The 19674-nt window shown below is 41.7% G+C and overlaps 1 protein-coding gene across 4 annotated transcripts in view; it reads left to right on the top strand.

Moving 5' to 3' along the window:
• The window catches only part of RPS6KA5 (ribosomal protein S6 kinase A5), a 170355-nt gene extending 154337 nt beyond the window's left edge, over positions 1 to 16018 (top strand). For all 4 annotated transcript variants that reach the window (XM_038545557.1, XM_038545556.1, XM_038545558.1 and 1 more), the window contains 5 exons: positions 68 to 238; positions 3972 to 4163; positions 11610 to 11769; positions 13327 to 13490; positions 14931 to 16018. In XM_038545557.1, the coding sequence (XP_038401485.1) occupies positions 68 to 238; positions 3972 to 4163; positions 11610 to 11769; positions 13327 to 13490; positions 14931 to 15170 (927 nt within the window). In that variant the 3' untranslated portion in view covers positions 15171 to 16018. The remainder of the gene's footprint in view (positions 1 to 67; positions 239 to 3971; positions 4164 to 11609; positions 11770 to 13326; positions 13491 to 14930) is intronic.
• Positions 16019 to 19674: the final 3656 nt, after the last annotated feature.

The raw sequence follows: 19674 nt of genomic DNA, 5'->3' as shown, positions 1-19674 counted from the left end.
CTTCATCTGTAAATACACTTCTCTTGGTGAAAGCTCTCTGCACTATTCTTTTTTTTTTCCTTTCTAGCTTCACACATTTCTGGTGATGGAACTTCTGAACGGGGGAGAGCTGTTTGAGCGCATTAAGAAGAAGAAACACTTCAGTGAGACGGAAGCCAGCTACATCATGCGGAAGCTCGTTTCGGCTGTCAGCCACATGCATGACGTCGGCGTGGTGCACAGAGACTTGAAGCCCGAGGTATCGCCCCTGTCACTCAGGCTGTTCCTAAATATTCCCCTGGGACCTGCAGGCTTCTCTTGCTTTGTTTCTTGGGGCTTTCTGCTAAATAGATACTTGCAGGGCACCTGGGTAGCTCAGTGGCTGAGCATCTGCCTTTGGCTCAGGGCATGATCCCAGGTCCTGGGATTGAGTCCTGCATCAGGTTCCCCACAGGGAGCCTGCTTCTCCCTCTGCCTATGACTCTACCTCTCTCTCTGTCTGTGTCTCTCATGAACAATTAAATAAAATCTTAAAAAAAAAAAAAAAAGATACTTGCAGATATCCCATTTCTTGGATTTTTTTTCTTTTCTATTTTAGTCTAAATAAATTTTTTTTCTTTTCTTTTTCTCTTTTTTTTCTTTTTGCCAGCAGATCATCTTGAGGTTATATTTGTAAGTGTGAGAGCCTTTTATGGAAGAAATACTTTATGCAACAGTTGTGAGCTAAAAATAGCAATGGAAATGTTTTGTAGCAGAAAATAATATCCTTTCTCTATGTGTACCATTTGAGAGGGATTTTTTCAAATGATATTTTGTGAAAGCTTATTTTTCATTTTTGTAATCAAAGTGATTATCTCATGAATAGCAATGTATATAATTCTATTATGAATATTTAAACATAAAAGAATTGTCTTGGTTTAACTAGTTGTACAGTCCTTTTATGCGCTTCTTTTTGCTCATGTATGATATTTATAGGATTGTGTAGCAATGCGGAAGCAGCAGCTTTTTATATATTCCTACTTTCAAAAGGTTATTAAAGAAGGTTCTAACTCCAGAAAGCCCCTTTTTAGTATCAAAACTATGAAAATTCCCCCCTTTGAGGAAATCATCAAAATAATCATGAAAATTGAAAAACAAAACCCAATAATTTATGAAAGACTAACAATGACTCATCCTTTTTCATTTGCAAAATTATACATATTTCCTCTTTAAAATAGAACTTCATTTTTAATGGCCACGTGATTATAATGCATTGCCAAATTTATTTTTAAGTAATAATTTCTTTGGAGTTTATTTTTTGTGTTAAACCACAAGAATATGTCTCTGAAAGCACCGGGTTTTTTTTTTTTTTTGGTTTTTTTTTTTTGTTTTTTTTTTTTTTGCCTGCTTAAGTATCTTGATCATTGATAGGAAGAGGATGTTTTAAAAATAGAATTCTGTGCATCCAGATATAATTGACTGATTCTAAAACATCTGAACTTCTGGCTGTGGACTTCCTATTACTGTTACTCATATTACTAGTAATTAATCAAAAGTGAATTGTTTTATGAACTTGCAACTCTGGTAGCTCCCCCTCTGCTTCCTTCATCCGAGTTCTCACTCTCCTACAGAACACCCACTGAAAATATGGTACTCTGTACATCGGAGATTAGAGATCTATTTTTAAATGTGAAAGCACACCACTTAAATGTTTTCTTGATAGACAAGGAACAAGCATGTAATTTTTTTAATTGAAAAGATCTGTTCCATGACTGTATAGAATTCATTTTCACATGTTTTATTCTTTGATAACTGGCCATCTGTCATCCCACGAGTCTCAGATGAGGCAACTGTCCTCTCCAACAGAATTTAAATTTGCCTTCCTATTTTACCGATCAAAAAGATACTTATGTTGCTTAATTCTTCTTGTTTGTTACAAACCTTTTCTTTCAAATAATCGTTTGAAATGAAGAATTGTCAGATTATTTAGGAGATTCTACTACAGTTATAGCCCTAAATCAAAATAGATTTTGGAGAAATGAAAATGTGCCTTTGTACTAACATCTCCATGATAAAATAACTTTCACTTGGTCTTTTAAATGGCAGAGTATATTATTTCCAGACTAAAAGTTTAATACCTTTCCCATTGATGTCATATTTTAAGATCCGATTATATATTTTTTGGTTGATGTTTATGTGGCCTTGGCTTTCTGCTTAGGCAAAATCCTAAATTCTAAGTGAGAAGCAGACAAATTTAGAAGCTGGCTAACACATTCTTAGCGGGCTGCTTTGTACTTTTCAAATTGGGCCCCATACTCTTGAAAGATTAAGAAAAATTACATCAAATTAGTTTCAAGTGGGACTTGAGATCAGGCTGAAAGGCAGTTGCTTCCTGCCACTCCTGCCCTTGCGCATCCAACTCCACTCAGAGAATGGGAGCGGGAGGCCGCGTCTCCTTCACATCAAGAACTGCTGCTAAGGAAGTCCTCTGCCTGTCTTAATATAGAATAAACTGAAGTCATTTCCCAAGGCTTAGCAGGCTCCATGAGGACGAGGGCCAGGTGTGCTTCTCATGCCTCTGTGTTCATAGCACAAGGCTTGCGCTGCAGAGGGGCTCGGGAGTCGTTTGCTGAAAGACTTCTCCCCAGCTCAAGCGGATGAACCCCAGCTGTGACTGGGGTGTTGTGAAGCCTTACATTCAGTTATATCCACATTTTAATTCCATCACAAATTCAGGATCAAGCATTGTATGATAGAACATTTAAGAAAACTCTTTAATATTTTTGCTTTTCTCTCCTCCCACATTTTGCATTTTTAACTTTTGAATGGAAGGTGTAGAAGATTTTTCTTTGTATGAATGATGCTTTCTGCGGTGTCCTTTATTTTAGCTGGAGTAATAGTAACAAACAAATGATGTTCCAGATCTGAGGGATAATTTAATAAAGATGTCACAGGTTTTGTCAGGATGTCTGAAGACAGTATAATCAGATTCACTTACTGTGGGCACTAGCTTGATAATAAAAAGGATGACCATGCATCAGACTGTTAGCATTTATTAAACATGATAAACATAAACATGAGAACAGTAAAGCCTTAGTGACCGAGAAGGCTTGGTGATGAGAGATTCAAGAGAGCACTGTTTTCTGAATAACTGAGGGATAATATCCATAAGCATCAAAAAAATGTTTAATTATTAACTAGGAGAAAATATTTCTGAAATATAATGTATGTCTTTACCATGTCTTCTTTTTTTCTTTCTTTTTTATTTTTTTCTATTTATTCAAGTAATCTCTACACCCAGCGTGGGGCTTGAACTCATGATCCTGAGATTAAGCTTCACATACTCTTCCAACTGAGCCAGCCAGGCATGCCTACCATGTCTTCTTAAATAGGATGTAGTAGATACAGTTATATTTTTTTATGACTGTATTCAATGAGCAGATATGTACCAGAGCACCTACTAGATGACTGTACCAGGTTTTCGGAATAGAGTCATAAGTAAAGTGGACACATAGTCCCTGCCGTTAGGGAATTACTGCCTAATGGGGAAGAAGACATTGAATTGATAATACCAAGATGCTAAGTACCAGAAAGAATAAGAAAATATAATAGCAGAAAATAGAAAAAGTTCTAACTTGAGTTTGGTGGTACATTAGAGTGGTTGTTTCTCAAAACACAGAGTAGGTGTATGTGAACCAGGTCAGAAGGGAGGCTGATAGAGGAGGTAGAGGGCAAACACTGTGAGCAAGAAAAATGTAGACAACGGCTCTGATGTGGGAAGAAGTGTGTTACAGTTGAACAATGTTCCATAAGACATTATAAAATTGAAATAATACAAAAAAACATAAGGCAGAGAACAACAGTACATTGACATCCAGCTCCCAGACCCTCCGCATCAGACCTCTCTCCGTGTCGGAATCCAGTATCAGCGTGTAGATAGTGTTACATAAATGGCATCACCAAGTCTCAGGACAGTTTCATGTGAGACTAATTGAAATGTTTGTATCTTGCAGAATTTATTGTTCACTGATGAAAATGACAATTTGGAAATTAAAGTCATCGATTTTGGGTTTGCACGCTTAAAGCCACCAGATAACCAGCCTCTCAAGACGCCTTGCTTCACCCTGCACTATGCGGCCCCAGAGCTCTTGAATCATAATGGCTATGACGAGTCTTGTGACCTCTGGAGCCTGGGCGTCATCCTGGTGAGTTCTTTTCATTAGAGCCACTAAACCTAGTCACTTTCCGGATGCCCTCTTGCCTGTCTCTCTCTCCCTGCTCTTTTTCTTAAAGTTGTGGGAAAAAATTGACAAATTGATTTATTTTCTGTACAATGAAAGATCTGACCCAAGACAGATCTTTCCCTTTTTTAAAATTGACATTGGAGACAATATAGGAGTTTTTATTTTGGTTTATTTTGAAATATTGAAGGCACTGCATTTTATGTGCATGAAGAGTTTATATAGTGTTTTTCTTTTTAAAAGAGGCAACAGTATATTTTCAAAAGACAGGCATATTGGATATAATGTGAAAATAGCAAAGTGATTTATTAATAGGAAAACATTAAAAAGTACATTCTGTGAGATTTTCAGACTAAAAATGTAATTATAGAAGATAATTTAGGATAAATTAACAAATTAATAGGTAAGCGAGAAATATTTAGAGTAACTTACAGTAATCGTAAGCATGCTTTTCACAAAATGTCCTTGGCTGCCATGATCAGAAACAGAACATTAAAGCTAGAAAAACCTTGGCATGTTTCTTCTCAAAATAGCTTGACTTTTTCTGCATGTAATTTGTAATGCATAATCTTAAGGGAAGAAATTTCAGACAAATACAGAAAGATTTGAGGAACAAGTGAAATCACTCATAATCTCATTGTGTGGAGATGATGTGTGTGAGCTCCCTGGCTCCTAACACCCCCGCCTTTACCACCGTGTTATATGTGCTGTCAGCTATGTGGGTTTTTTTTAACAAACAAGACTATATTACACATGTGGTTTGGGCCTCCAGCATTCATTTAACCATTTCTTTACTAATGAGCAGTCCGCGTTTTCCAGTGTTTCACTAATTACAAACTACACAAATCAGGGTTGGTTTTTTTTTGTTTTTTGTTTTTTTATATATGTGGCTGCATTTGTCTCATTATTTCCTTGGAATAGACTCCTATGAGAAGGGCATGCACATCTTTATTTTGACATATATGCCTGGATTTCCTTCTAGAAGGAAACAGATCATATTCTCATCAACTGTATGCGAATACATCAGATAATATCAATTTCAGTCTTAAGTAACTTCCTACTGTTGTAATTTGCATACATTTCTTTGATGAATATTTAGTTTTGAGCATCTTTTCATGTATTTGGACATTTGTATTTTCTTTTATATGAATTGCTGTTTTTGAGCTTTGCCCATTTTCTTGTGGAGAAATTTTCCTTGTTTTAAAGCTCAGTGAAGGATTTTAATCCTTTGTCTGCCATTGATATTGGAGATGTTTTTTCTGATTTGTCATTTGTGTGAAAACTTTGTTTATAGTAATATGAGATTTTCTTTTGAGTTTTAAAAGGATTTAAATGGAGAATTTTTTATCTCTATGTAGTAAGATGTCAGTCTTTTCCTTTATGATATTTGATTTCAATGTTAGATTATCCCTCCACCCCTACCCCAACCCAAGATTATAAAAACACTCTCCTAAATTTTCCTCTAGAATTATATTTTATTTTTATACTTAAATCTGCACTCCATCTGGGATTTATTTTGGTGTCAGTTTGTATTCCCCCAGAGGCTAAGCCAGTTGTCCCTGCAGGATGGTTCTTCTTTTATTTTTAAGCTTTATATGGTTTTCTTTCCAGCAATTTTAAGTCATCATTTATAATTTTCAAACTAAAATTAAATATTTATGAATAAGATATTGTAAATAAAAATAAACAACTAACTTCTATAGATTTAAGAGTTTCATTTAAGGACTTAAACCAATGACATTTTCATTAGCATTCTCCTAAAAAATTAATCTAAATAAAAAGGAGCTTTCCAATTTTGGCAATAATATAAAATTACCCCATGTAAAAGAGCCTTTACTTTAAATATAGGTCAATAATAATTGTCATGCTCTTTAACATTTTAAAAGACCGTCTTAGAACGCATGGACAGGTATGTTAGAACTTCTGAATGCATGTCTATGGAAGTAACTTTGTGTGATTGCATGGATGTGGAAGCCATGCTTCTCTCTCAATCTGCTTGTCAAGTTGTTAAGACAAGCAGGGAACAAAGAACAGCTTAACTGATACCACAGGAGTTCAGTCACAATATCCAGACTGTGGAAAGTTCTACAGTACAAATAACCCAGTATCTCCTGTGAGAAAAAAGTCCGAGAGCCTGTAGATTAAAAGACACTTGTAAAACAGTATTTACACTGACTTGAATTCTGATTCAAGCAAATTCTAATTACAATTCTATTTATTAAATTCAAACTCTGAGTCATACAGATGTAATTATAATAGATACCTGCAGTGTATGTGATGCAGTTGGAGAAATCTGAATATTGATTGACTACTGAATGATATAAAGGAATTACTGCTAATTTTTTTAATGCATAATCTTAAGGGAATGATAATCTTTAAGGTATGATAATGGTGTGGTTGTGTCTTTGTGCCTTTTAGAGATACACAATGAAATACAGATGAACCAAGTTCATTGTGCATTAAATTGTCACAGAAAAACAGAGTGCTTTGCAAGCCTTTCCAAGTGAATGAATGCATATCTCCAGAAGATCTAGATACAAAGCCTTAGTTATTCCATAGGAAGCACAAAGTTTATTTGGAGTCTCCTAATTTGCTTTAGAAATCTATGGCCTTTTGGAACACCAGGCTGGCTCAGTTAGTGGAGCATATGACTCTTGATCTCGGGTTGGGAGTTCAAGCCCCACATTGATTGTAGAGATTACTTAAAAATAAAATCTTAAAAAAAAAAAAAAAAAGGAAATCTATGACCTCTTTGTGTGTTGTATCTAATAAACATGAATGTGGCTATTATAATTTGAAAATAATTTACATTTCTCCTCTTGAGTAATACAAATACCCCAGGAAGCTGCATCCAATAGTCTCATATGGCTCATCTGCCTCATGTATATTGTAGTCCCTATCTGAAACATGCAGGACTTTAATTAAGATAGAGCTTACACAGTGTCTTAGCTTGGTGCTGCCATAACAAAATGCCACTGATTAGATGGCTTGAACAACAGAAATTTTTTCTTTCACAGACTAGAGGCTGGGAAGTCCAATACCAGGATGCCAGCAATGTTGGCATCTGGTGAAGATTTTCTCCTTGGGTTATAAACAGCCACCTGTTCTCTGTATCCTCCCTCACATGGCCTTTCCTCAGTGAGTGTGCTTAGAGAGAGAGCATGACTGAGCAAGCTCTCTGCTGTTCTTTTTATAAGGACGCTAATCCCATTGGATCAGGACCCCACCCTTACGACTGCATGTAACTTTAATTACCTCCAGATAGACCCTATCTCTAAAAATACTCACATTGGGGGTTGGGTCTTCAACATATGAATTTCTTTTAAAGATTTATTTATTTTAGAAAGAGAGAGAGTGTGTGTGTGCGTGTGTGTGTGTGCAAGCATGTGCTTGTGAGCGTGAAGGGCAGAGGGAGAGGGAGAGAGAGATTCTCAAGTAGACTCCCCACTGAGGGAGCCTGAAGCAGGCTCAGTAGTATACCCAACTTCACTCTTCACTCTCCATATATATATATATATATATATATATATATATATATCTCAATTAGCATGTTTCAGAATGCTCCAAACTGGAAACAAATCAAATGTTCATCAACAGTAGAAAGGTATTCTAGTCTGGGGTCCTCAGGAAGCAGAACCTGAAGCTAAGGTATGTTTCCTCGTGTTCCTAAGGAGCAAAATCCCAGGGAGAAGGAAGAAAGCAGAGAAGGAGGGATTGCAGAAGTACACACCTGGGTTGTCACTTATTGTTATCAAGTGCAGCTGATCACTTGAGTTCATGAACCAGGACCTCTAATGAAGCAAACCCTAAGTTTGCAGGGACAGAAACTTGAGTTTTATAAGTGGGCCATGTACCCATAAAACCTAGATATGGGAGATGGGGTGCCTGGGTGGCTTAGTCAGCTAAGCATCTGACTCTTGATTTTTGGCTCAGGTCTGATCTCAGGGTCGTGAGATCGATTCTCTCTCCCTCTCCTCTGCCCCCGCTCCCTACCTCCGCCAACTTGCACATGCTCTCTCTCCCTCTAAAAAAGAATCTAGATATGGGGGACCTGGCACCAGTGGATCATCCATTGGTTCAATGTTATTCTCAAGGACAGAGCTCCAACCCCACACGGTATTGTCTTGAACAGGTGGCTTCACTGAGTTTTTCATGTTCTAATAGGACCATCTATCAACCAGACCCAATTTCCTTTCTTTCCTCATCAAGGAAAAGTCGTAGGGAATTCCTCCTCAGTGAAGGCCATTGGCTTGAGTTGAGGAAGAAGTGTTGATGCAATAGAGATAGGTGAATATAACTTAACTCCCGCCTTTTGGACCTCCTGGGGCTGATTCCAAGTGAGCCGTGTCCACAGTACACTGAATTGCTGCTGTGACTCTGTGAATGAGCACAGCTGCTGATCCTAGCACACAATGCACTGCTCTCGGTGTCCCTTCTGTGGGCACTCATGGTCTACTAGGAAGCAGTAGCATCCAGGGTCTGTTTTGCAGATGGCAGTTCTCTGCCACAGGAGGCAAGAATGCCAGCCCAGAATCCTTCAGTTCTGCTCTGCAACACTTCTCATGAAGTTGCCAAAGACTCCACACAGCATTCTTATCTTGCACAGATACCTCTAGCACAGTCGAGTCAGCCAGATCCCATGGCCTAGGTAGCAGGACGACTTGTGCTGCAGCTAGGACCTGCTGCAGAACCCTCTTTACTCCGGGCCCCCCTTGAACCTGGTAGCCTTCCCAGTTACTTGATAAATGGATTAGAGCAGTATTCTCGAGAAGAGCAATATATGCTGTTACCAAGATCCAAAGAGTCTTCTGCCTCTTTCTCGGTGGTACAAGGTATAGCCATTTGTCTTTTGGGGAGAAGTCTCTATGTCCCTAAGCACTGGAGCTCTAAAATCTTTACCAATGTGACAGTCTGCCGAAAGTTTGTACAGTCTATCCACTGCATTCTGGCTTCTGTGTGCTTGAAGGCACCTAGGATACTGCAGTTCCTACTCACCGGGTCTCAATGAAGATGTCAAAACAGAGACATCAGAACCCCAGCACGGGGTTCCTGAGGATGCCAAGGTGATCGAGGTCCTAACAGACTATATTACAGCAGAGCAGGAGAGTTCACACAGCTCTTGGACAAGACAGTGAATGCTATCCTTGCCATGCAAAGGCTTACTGCTTCGATCTTTCCTATTGATAGAAGTCAAGAAGAATCTGTTGACCAGGTCAGTGGGTGCTTATCCATGCCAGCACGGTATTGACTTGTACTACATTGAGCCAGGGCCTGCGGTGCCTCTGGCGTGTACACTATCCGCTGTTCTCAATTCTTCCTCCTCAGGGACTGCACTCTTTAATTGTGTGTTAGCTCTTGCTTTAGACTCTGCTCTTTGGGGGAACCCAGGCTAAGATAGTTGGCGCCGGCAGTGATCTGGAAAGTGGACTTTGAGGAAGGGGCTTTCAAGTTGCATGACTGGCTGTTCTGATTCCCCCACTTTCCGTCAGGAATGGGGTTCCTACTGCCTTCCAACTAGAGAAAGAGGAGGAAGGAAAAAAGAGTGAAGTTGGGTATACTACTGAGCTGGCTGCTGCTCCTACCAAGTGCAACGGGTTGCTCAATCCTGTTACATTTATTGTAAAGATGAAGAAATAGTCTAAGGGAGCTTAACTAATTTGCCCGAGCTGGTAACCAAAAAGCTAGAAAATAGAAGCTAGTAAGTGAAAAAGCAGTGGTTGGAAGCCAGGTCTGTGTGACTCAGAAGCTCATGTTCCCCTCCTGCCACGTGTCTTCTCTCTGGAGTAACAATGGCAGATGGTGGGAGGCCCTGGTTACGCATCCTGGAAGGTTACACGGCAGGGTAGGTGGGCCTTCGCCGGCTCGATAGAAAATGGCCTTCTGAGGAGACAGAATATCTAGGGCACAGTCGGGGAGGCCTAGGGCCTGTGGGTGGGGAGCGTGGGTGGGAACTCGGGGACCTTAAGGCCGAGCCGGACGGGCAGTCGAGGTGCCGGGTCAGGGGCGGGAAGCTGGCACCCAAGTCTGAAGAGGGAGGAGAGACGTAGGCTGTGCCAGCGTCACTGTGTGCAAAGGACAAAGGAGAACAGACTCAGGGAGGTTCTGGGATTTTCTGAAACTGTTTTGTCATTGTTCTTCAGGCGTCCACACCTGTCCCTCCTTAGAACAAATATCTTCATGTCATGTGGCTCCAAGTCAGTAACTGAGGTCTCTTCTCCTTGGCGTCTCCATCTGAGGGAGCAGAGGTTTTCTCTTGGGCACAGTTTTCTTGTACAGAGAGTCCCAATTCCCGCCCAGAGCCTCCTGGTGTCTGGTCACCTCAGAGGGTCCAGGTTCCTTCTCCTCTCTGGGGCTCCGTCCTTCTCACCCGGCATTTGTTGACTACTCTCCTCTCTCCTGCTTTCCCCCCTTTTGATGTCCTTTTTATTATCCTGTCTGGGAGCTTCCATCCTTTCTGGGATCCAGTGTGTAAGAGCAGTATCCCCCCCCCCCAAAAAAAGAGCAGCGTCCCCCTCTTGCCTTTGTGAGGGTGAGCCTGCCTGTCAGACTCATGGCCAGAAGAGAAATGGCAAGAGTCCTAGGTCACAGGGACTTGTCTGTGGGTGTGTGTCTCCTCCTGAAGGCTGGGCTTGAAATGGAGACCATCCTCCTTGTCCCTTCCTGACTGATGCTGTGGTGAGCTGGCTCCCACCCATACCAGCACTGTCTCCTCGCTGTGCAGCGCATCTGTGTGGTCTGCGCCCCGCCGCCCTGCCTTCACCCCTCCGTGGCCTCTGGGTCTCTCAGGGAACAGAGAGGAAACCTTCTCCCAGAAGTTTAAAGCTTAAATCCAGTCTCTGCTGCAAAGACAAGCCTCACTTAGCTTTTTCAGTTTTTCTGTTGACTTTTTAAAGGGCAAAAAACCTCAAACATAAATTTTTCAAACACATGGCTACAGTGAAAACAGGTGGTTGTAGCAAATTCATCATATTTAACGCGACGATGAGAGAAATAAAGTGGTAATTACAATCAAAACAGGAGGGCCTAACTTAAAAATGTTTGAAGTTCTTAACCACAGTTAATCTCCTAAGGAAAGGGGGTGTGGTATTGAATGGAAAACTAAACAAAAAAACAATTACTGAGGGGTTCGGCTATCTCTATTTTCTACTATCTTTTCTGAAGAACATCCTTGTTTGGTCCTTGCTCTTTAAATTTTGATGTAATAAGCTGTCTGACCTCTTCACAAGGCCTTGAAATGTGTTGGTCGCTTCAGTGGTAGAAGTCTACATGACCTCCTCAACCCCGGCATGCTGGTTGTAGGAGCCGGGAAATATGTTGATGAAGTGAGTAGTGAAGCTCCCAGCGTGGCTTTGACCGTGACTTTGGCAGACATTCTCTTTTCTTCCCTTTCTTTTTTTTCCCTCTTCATAGTACACGATGTTGTCAGGGCAAGTTCCCTTCCAGTCTCACGACAAAAGTCTGACGTGTACCAGTGCAGTGGAAATCATGAAGAAAATTAAAAAGGGAGATTTCTCCTTTGAAGGAGAAGCCTGGAAGAATGTATCCCAAGAAGCTAAAGATTTGATCCAAGGTAAGACTCTAATGAAAGTTCACACCGTGTAGCGACTGAAGTGGAATCATACCCGCTCACCTATGGTTGTTGGTTGCTCAGGGAATTCACGTGTGTTCTAGAAGGTTTCCAGGTCACTCTGCTGAGCCTTAGGAACGCTGTCCCTTATGAATCTTGTCCACATCCAAGGGGTCCACAAGATCTCACTCTAACACCGCCCAAATGAACTGACACTGTGTTACTGTCCTTTCCACCAAATATGCCTCCACCCACTCCCTTCTCCACTGCCAGGTGGCCAGACACTTGGGTGGCACTGTCCGCCCCCCACATCCTCACCCTCAGTCCCTGGGTCCAGCGTCGGTCCTCACCCACCTCAGTCCCCAGGTCTGGTGTCAGTCCTCAACCCACCTCAGTCCCCAGGTCCATCATTGGTCCTCACCCCCCTCAGTCCCCAGGTCCATCATTGGTCCTCACCTCCCTCAGTCCCCGGTTCCAGCATCAGTCCTCACCCCCCTCAGTCCCCAGGTCCAGCGTCGGTCCTCCTCTCCCTCAGTCCCCAGGTCCATCATTGGTCCTCACCTCCCTCAGTCCCCGGTTCCAGCGTCAGTCCTCACCCCCCTCAGTCCCTAGGTCCATCATCGGTCCTCACCCCCCTCAGTCCCCAGGTCCAGCATCGGTTCTCACCCCTGTCAGTCCCTGCTCCAGCGACAGTCCTCACTGCCCACTCGGCCCCATTCATGCAGCCGCCATCGGTTCTCTCCTCAGATCCCAGGCACTGTCTCCATTTTCTCACTGCCTGATGTCACCTGTCCCTTACCAATCAGCAGAGTGACCTTCCTCATACCCAGAGGTGACTATGCCTCTCTCTACTAAATATCCTTCAGAGAGGCCCCATTAGCCCCCGGTCAGACTCCATGGACGAGCACTGGAATTTTAGGGCCCTCCAGGCCCTGCTGCCTGGGCCTCCTGTGAGCCTCGCTCTGCCTTTGAATTCTTCACGTGTGCCTGCGCTCACATTCCTGCATGACTTCACGCTTGCTCTCTGTAATCCCTGGGGCACCCCTCTTCATGGAGCCCACTTGGGCTCATCCCCCAGGACTCATGTTCTGGAAGCCTTCCAGGGTGCCCACCCTCTAGTCAGAGCCTCCCCTTGGGCCACCCCACACCCTGTGCATGGGGACTGTCCCCCAGTGCCGTCAGAGTTGGGTTTTGTCTGCGTCTCCTCCTAGCTCCTCCTTGGGTCTCCATCTCCGTGTCCCTGTTGCCTTCCTGCACTCGCTGACTTGGGCATGGTGTGCATACAGGAATGAAGTGCACCTGGCACCCTGTTCATAGCGACCTTGCCCGTGGCCACTGGGAGTCTATGTGTTGGGTGCTGATTCCCTCCTGATTGAGAAGCCGGTCAGCCTACAGTGGGCCTTGTCATTCGGGTTCAGTGTTTACGAGGGGATTTAGATGTATGAAAATGTAACTCCCTTTGTGGGAGGTTGAAGCCTTATCCAAATCACTGTGTCACATGAAGCTACCTGAGATTGATGTTTGAAACAAATCATAAAAACATCTTCATTATTCCCATAGGACTTCTCACAGTTGATCCAAATAAAAGGCTTAAAATGTCAGGCTTGAGATACAACGAATGGCTTCAAGATGGCAGCCAGCTGTCCTCAAATCCTCTTATGACTCCAGACATTCTAGGATCTTCAGGAGCTGCTGTGCAAACCTGTGTGAAAGCAACTTTCCACGTAAGGCCCTGTGGTCCACACAGGTCGGGCGGGTGTGAAAAGGAATCAGTGCATTTACTCCGTAACCTCCAAGGCACACTCTTAGTAGAATATTTAAAATAATGTGTTCTTCTAGGTGTGTTTTTATAAATCCTTCTGTGATATAAACACATTTATTAGCAGAAAGTATGTGGGGGACTGGAGTCACTGCTACCCCACAGAATACGTGACATTCAGGATGAGTTTGTGAGATGAGACAGTAGTTTGATATTTGAAGAGTTGAAAATTTTCAGTAGATAATGAAAACAATATGCATTATATTGGAGCTTTTATCTCTCGAATAGGCTAAATAATTTTCTTTAACAGCCGTAAATAAACATTAGGAACTAAGGCACGTGTGAAAGTCCATCATTCACTTAACAACCATTTGTGCATAACCTGTCCTAGAGACTGTGAGGGATAGGGAGTAAGATTAGGCGCATTTGTGCCAAGCAGATGCAAATACTTTAAGATAATTGTATAAGGAATCGATGAATCAGGGAGAAATAAATTACCTCTGAAGGGATTAGCTCGAGAGAGGAATAGGAATGGCGTTTCTTCTTCAGCTGCAGAAATGGATTAAAAATTAATGAACTAGGATGCGTTGAGGTGTGAAGGGATTAACTCTTAGAGTTTGTATCCCCATCTTCCCTGGTGACATGTGATGCTAAGCCGTGAAGAATAACCCTGGTGACACCCAAACTTGAGGCAAAGAGAAGTGGGCACAGGCAACTGTGAGGAGAAAGCAAGGCCGAGGTGGGTGGAGCTAACCCTCTCTGTGTAGATGAAGTACTCCAGACACACCCCAAGTACCCCGGCCTGGAAGTGGAGAGGAGGATCCAATGTGCTCTGTGTGGGCATTTTGTGGTCAGAATCTTATTTTATTTTACTTTTTTTTTAAAAAAGATTGTATTTATTTATGAGAGACACAGAAAGAGAGAGGCAGAGACACAGGCAGAGGGAGAAGCAGACTCTCTGCGGGGAGCCCGATGGGGGACTCCATCCCAGGACCCCGGGATCACGACCTGAACCAAAGGCAGACGCTCCACCGCTGAGCCACCCAGGTGCCCCCATGGTCAGAATGTTAAATCTGAGACACTGAACTAGTAAAAGTAATGGGGGTTGAGAGGTTAGTGGTCTTTATTGAAAAGTAGCACTATTGAAGTACTTCAATAGCACTATAGTAGCACTTCAAAAGATTTATGAGAACCCTGAGTCCTAAACGGCCCGGCTGGTGTGGTTTAACAAGAACCCCCCTCTTCCCATGAGCCCTGTACCCTGCCAGCAGGTTTGCACACAGTGGTCTTGGGGACTTGGTTCCAGAGCCATGTGGCCACAGCAGGTTATCTGCAGGAAGTCACAGCTGCCAGGAAAACCACCGTCTCTCTCCCTTCACGGGGGCTCCCTTTCTCTCTCCCCTAGGCCTTTAACAAATACAAGAGAGAGGGCTTTTGCCTTCAAAACGTCGATAAGGCCCCTCTGGCAAAGAGGAGGAAGATGAAGAAGACCAGCACCAGCACGGAGACACGCAGCAGCTCCAGCGAGAGCTCTCACTCATCCTCGTCCCACTCCCACGGCAAGACCACGCCCACCAAGACCCTGCAGCCCAGCCACCCCGCAGACGCCAGCACCCCTGACGCACTCTTCCAGTTCTCAGACTGAGCAGCGGGCCAGGGGAGGTCACCGCTGACCACCCCGCCCCGCCAGGGCCCTCAGTGTGCCCGAGGTCACCTCTCACGCTTTTAAAAACCTGTCCTGTTGGTCTTCTTTGGAATCTGCTTCTTAGGGAGTTTTTTCAGGAAAACCCAGTATGTTCCCCTCGTCCCAAAGCACTGGACAGAGAATGTTACTGTGAATAGAGCACCCTGTTATACTGGTTAGTGGCCTAGCACGACGCCAACAGGACTGTTCTGGAAAGAGCAGAGGGTTTGTCCGCAGATCTAACTAGGGACTGCTTAGGTGTGAGCTGCTTACTGAGTCGGTCGCAGGTTTTCCAGACATTTGCCAGCAAGAGTCCCTTGTACTGTGATGGTGACACTTTTCGCTTTGCCTTGTGGCCAGCGTGGGTTTTTAAGAGATTTGCACCCCTCCAACAGGGATTTATCAGAGAAAAAGGCCTGACAGTTTTCAAAATGAATCTGTAGTGAATTTTATGTGTGGCGTACACTTACTTCTTGAGAGAGGATTTTAACTTATTGTCTTTATTTTATGGTTACATGTGATGGTGACCTGTTATTATTAATCTTTTTCTAAAAAGTAAAAACAAAAAAACAAAAGCAAAAACAAAAAAGTGCAGGAACTTAAGGTCCCATGCTCTGTTATTTGGGATCCATCTGAGATGCATGCTAAGCTACATATGTTTTTAATTTTGCACTGCTCTTTCCTGGCAGTTTGTTTTAATGGTTATTGCAAAATCTTAAGGTACATGTCTCTGTTTTAAGTAATATTGCACTTTATAAGAGAATATGGATAAAGCAAACTATTTTATAAAGTGCACTGTTTAAAGCATATGTACTGCATTTTTGCCAGTTTTTCCATTATCCACTTTAAATTTGTTCTCACGTCCCTGTTTCTACTTTGTTTGCACAAGTGGAATGGGCATATCATTAGCCAGTTAGGCACCGATGCGAAGAAAATCTAAAGGGAAATTCTATGAAACACTGTGCTTCACATTTGTACACTGTGTTGTGCTACAGGGAGGCGTGCCCTCCTGTAGTCGTATATTATGTACATAATATTTTAGAATCATGACTATGACTTGTCTTGAAATTTTTCTGTTAAATTTTAAATCCAGAAAGCATATTTTATAAACTTATGCAGAGCACTTTTATTGCTCCAAAGCTCTGAATTCCTACAGAAAATAAGTGCTATGTGATGAAGACATTTCATTGAAAGATTGCTGCATTTTTGAATATAATTAATTCACTCCCTATGCAAAAAAAGAAGTGATAGGATTTGTATGTTGTATTTTCTTTTAAAGCCATCACATGAAATGTCAGGACTGAGAAAAGTGATCTTTGCTATGTTTACAAGAATCATGCTTAAAAAGATAATGCCCTACCTGTTTATTTTATAATTTTTGTTAATGGTAACCTCTTGAGCATTGGTTTGGAATTTGGGCATGATATTTATTTATTCCTTTCTTGAGATAATAGCAGCATTAATTTCAACCAGTTGTGAATACTAAAAATATTGCGCTCTATGTAATAGTAGTATATTTATTACTAAATCAATGTATATATTAATAGCACAGGCAAATTGCAAATATTAAAATATTTTCAAAATATCATATTATTTTGTTCACATTTTTGTCCACAATAGTTATTGGAAATAACTCTTTATATATTTCAGTGGCCCAGATGGCTCTATAATTCTCATGAGTCAGTGAAAGTTTTGTGCTCCTAGCTATCTTGTCTTTCTTTCCTGGTAACGCTGGAAATTATTACCAACCTATAGCAAATTCACAGAACATGATTCCATCAGGCTCAGTGCTATAATAACCAAGAAAATGTCCATTTATTATCTATAATTATATTGAATAGATTTGGAAAGGTGTGAGTTAGCTCTTTGGGTCATTTTTTAAACTGTGCAGTCCTAGTAGAAAATACTAAGTTGTCAAGTATAAACCAAAGGGGCTTTGTTGCTAATGGAAAATGATCCAGAAAAATAGTATACTCTAAGGATTGATGATTTCACTGACTCCCGGGTAATTAAATTGAGGGCTTTTCTTTTCATTTACTCTCAGTGAAGGACCCAACAGAAAATGGATGGGTCAAAAAAAAAAAAAAAAAAAAAAAGGGCACAGTAAGAGGAGAAAGGAAAGAGACAGCTAACCCATCACAGTGAGGCTCCCTGAATGACCTAGAGTGGGCGTTTGAAAGAACCTCAAAAACCACTTGGATCTGTGCCCCCTTGTCAAACATCTTCATCCTCACCCTACTCGCAAATTCCAGAGGCCCCTGTACCATGGGTCTGCAGCACTGAGACGGTGTGCACGCTGCTAGTTGGCTGGGGACTTGCACTTGGAAATTCGTGAAGCTTTCACTGCATCATCTTGGAAGTAAACAAAAAACTACTTCATATGAAGATTTTCAAGGAAAGAACTCTTTCTTAATATTAGGAGTAAAACAGAAGCAGATCTAAAGAAAACCAAATACATACACTCAATCGTGTATGATACTTTATGATACTAATTTTGGAGATGAGGCCAAATCACCCCTGCCCTTTTTTTGGCTGATTGATTTTATTTGCATGTAGTTTCAGACCATCATAAATCCTGATTCATACATTCTTTGACTCTCTAGGGCTGATTGAAAGTCAAGCAGGTAAAAAAAGAAATACATTTTGAAAGACCAGTTTCTTCTACTTCCTGTGCCAGGTCCTGTGGCTGACTGAGTTAAATTAGCTATTTTAAAATTCATTCATTCTTCCCAGCTCATAAAACAGCAAGTCCATGAACCTGGAACCTGGAAGCGAAAATCAAGCCGCCTGGAGTTAATTTCATCCTGTTTGTTGGTGTCAGAGTTGCGGATTCATTTACCCATTGAAAAAACGCTTTGTTTTGTTTATATTGTGACCGATTTCTTAAATAACTATGTAAAGGCTACATGTAAAATAGAAGGTAAGTTATTTTAAGGAAGCCTATGAGGATAACAGTACTATTTTTTTTAGTGAGGGAATTTCTTTTGTATCTCACTTTACTTTTTTTTAAAGTGTGTCCTCAAGTACTTTATAAAAGGATAACACTTGCCTCCTTGTTCACCTTTCTCCCATACCAACCTCTGTTATTGTCATATTTGAAGATCAGAGCACCTCAAAATGGTGAGAGTCTCTAAATTACTGGCCCTGTGTGTCTGACCACCTGATTACTTTGAGTCTTCTCCCCATGACCAGTCATAAGAATAGGATTTGGGTGTTCGTTTTATCACATTTGAAATATTCTTTAAGATCGAAATAAGGAAGTTAAATTCAGATATGCCACGTACACTGTAAAACGCGATTGTCTTATAGATGAAGTATTGTAACATAATGACGTATCTTACGATTACCTGACCTTTGGCCCCTCAAATGTCCTACTCCGTGACACCTGACTGCTGGCCTATGACCAGTTGGATCCCCTACATGAATGCCCATCTGCATTTGACACCATTGCCCGGCACTAAAAGGAATGTAACAGGCTCTAATGAAATTTTGAATTTAAGTGCAAGTCATTCCAAAACTCAAAGAAAGGGCAACAGAAGAAGTATGCAGAAATAAATATTTAAAAGTCTCATCTACCCAAAGGGAGTTCCTACACCAACTTTGAGGTTTTATTTGCCATCTGATTACGGGACTTCACTTCCAAGTGTGACGTTCTTTGGGGAGAATATTTTTCTTGAGAGCAGTTCTTTAAATCGTGTGTATGAGTACAAGGTGTCTTTTCAAGGGGGCGGTATTCTCTATCCTAACAAGAACACGTGGTTAGCTCCATTTCACTTCCCATCTCCAGCATTTCTTTCTTTTGAGCCTTCAAGATATCACTTCTGAGCCCTGCTCTTTGGCCACCTCGCTCTCAGATAACTCGGTACATGAAGCCTCCGTCCTCCAGGTGCTTGTCTACCTCCTCATTCATGAATTCGTGAATGAAGCAGGTGCCAGTGGTTTACATTTTCCCACTAGTAGACAGGAAAGGAGTGTGAAACTGAAGTATCTCCCAGTTCCATCTCTTGGCTTCTTTGCAGTCGTGCAAAATAGGTCCTGTTGACTGCCAGCCATTTTCCTTCCATGATGACTTCCCAACCACATGATAAAAAGCTTGGTATTTTGTATCTAGAAGACTTGGATAAAAGATAGGATTCTGGGTAGTTACTCATCAGGCTTCACTCTAGCATATCTCTGTGGGGATGGGTGGAAGGACGTTTTGTGATATTTTTCTAGTTGGGGTGCTGCTTTGGTGATAAGGAGTTGAGGGCTTCAGGTAGGTCAAGTTGGTGTTTACTACAGCAACTTATCCAGAGCACAGGCACCTGGGATACTATTCAGCCTTGTGTCATTTCCATTATTCTTTTCTTTTGCTTTTAATTTGTATGGTTTCATAACATTTGTCTCTTCACTAAAACAAATTCCACTTTCATTCTTGTTCCTTCCCATATGAAGAAGGAGTTTTTAATATTTTCATGGATGTCTT

This window comes from Canis lupus, chromosome 8 (assembly GCF_011100685.1).
Source record: "Canis lupus familiaris isolate Mischka breed German Shepherd chromosome 8, alternate assembly UU_Cfam_GSD_1.0, whole genome shotgun sequence".
NCBI classification, from domain to species: domain Eukaryota; kingdom Metazoa; phylum Chordata; class Mammalia; order Carnivora; family Canidae; genus Canis; species Canis lupus.
This window is presented reverse-complemented; position numbering and strand designations above follow the sequence as displayed.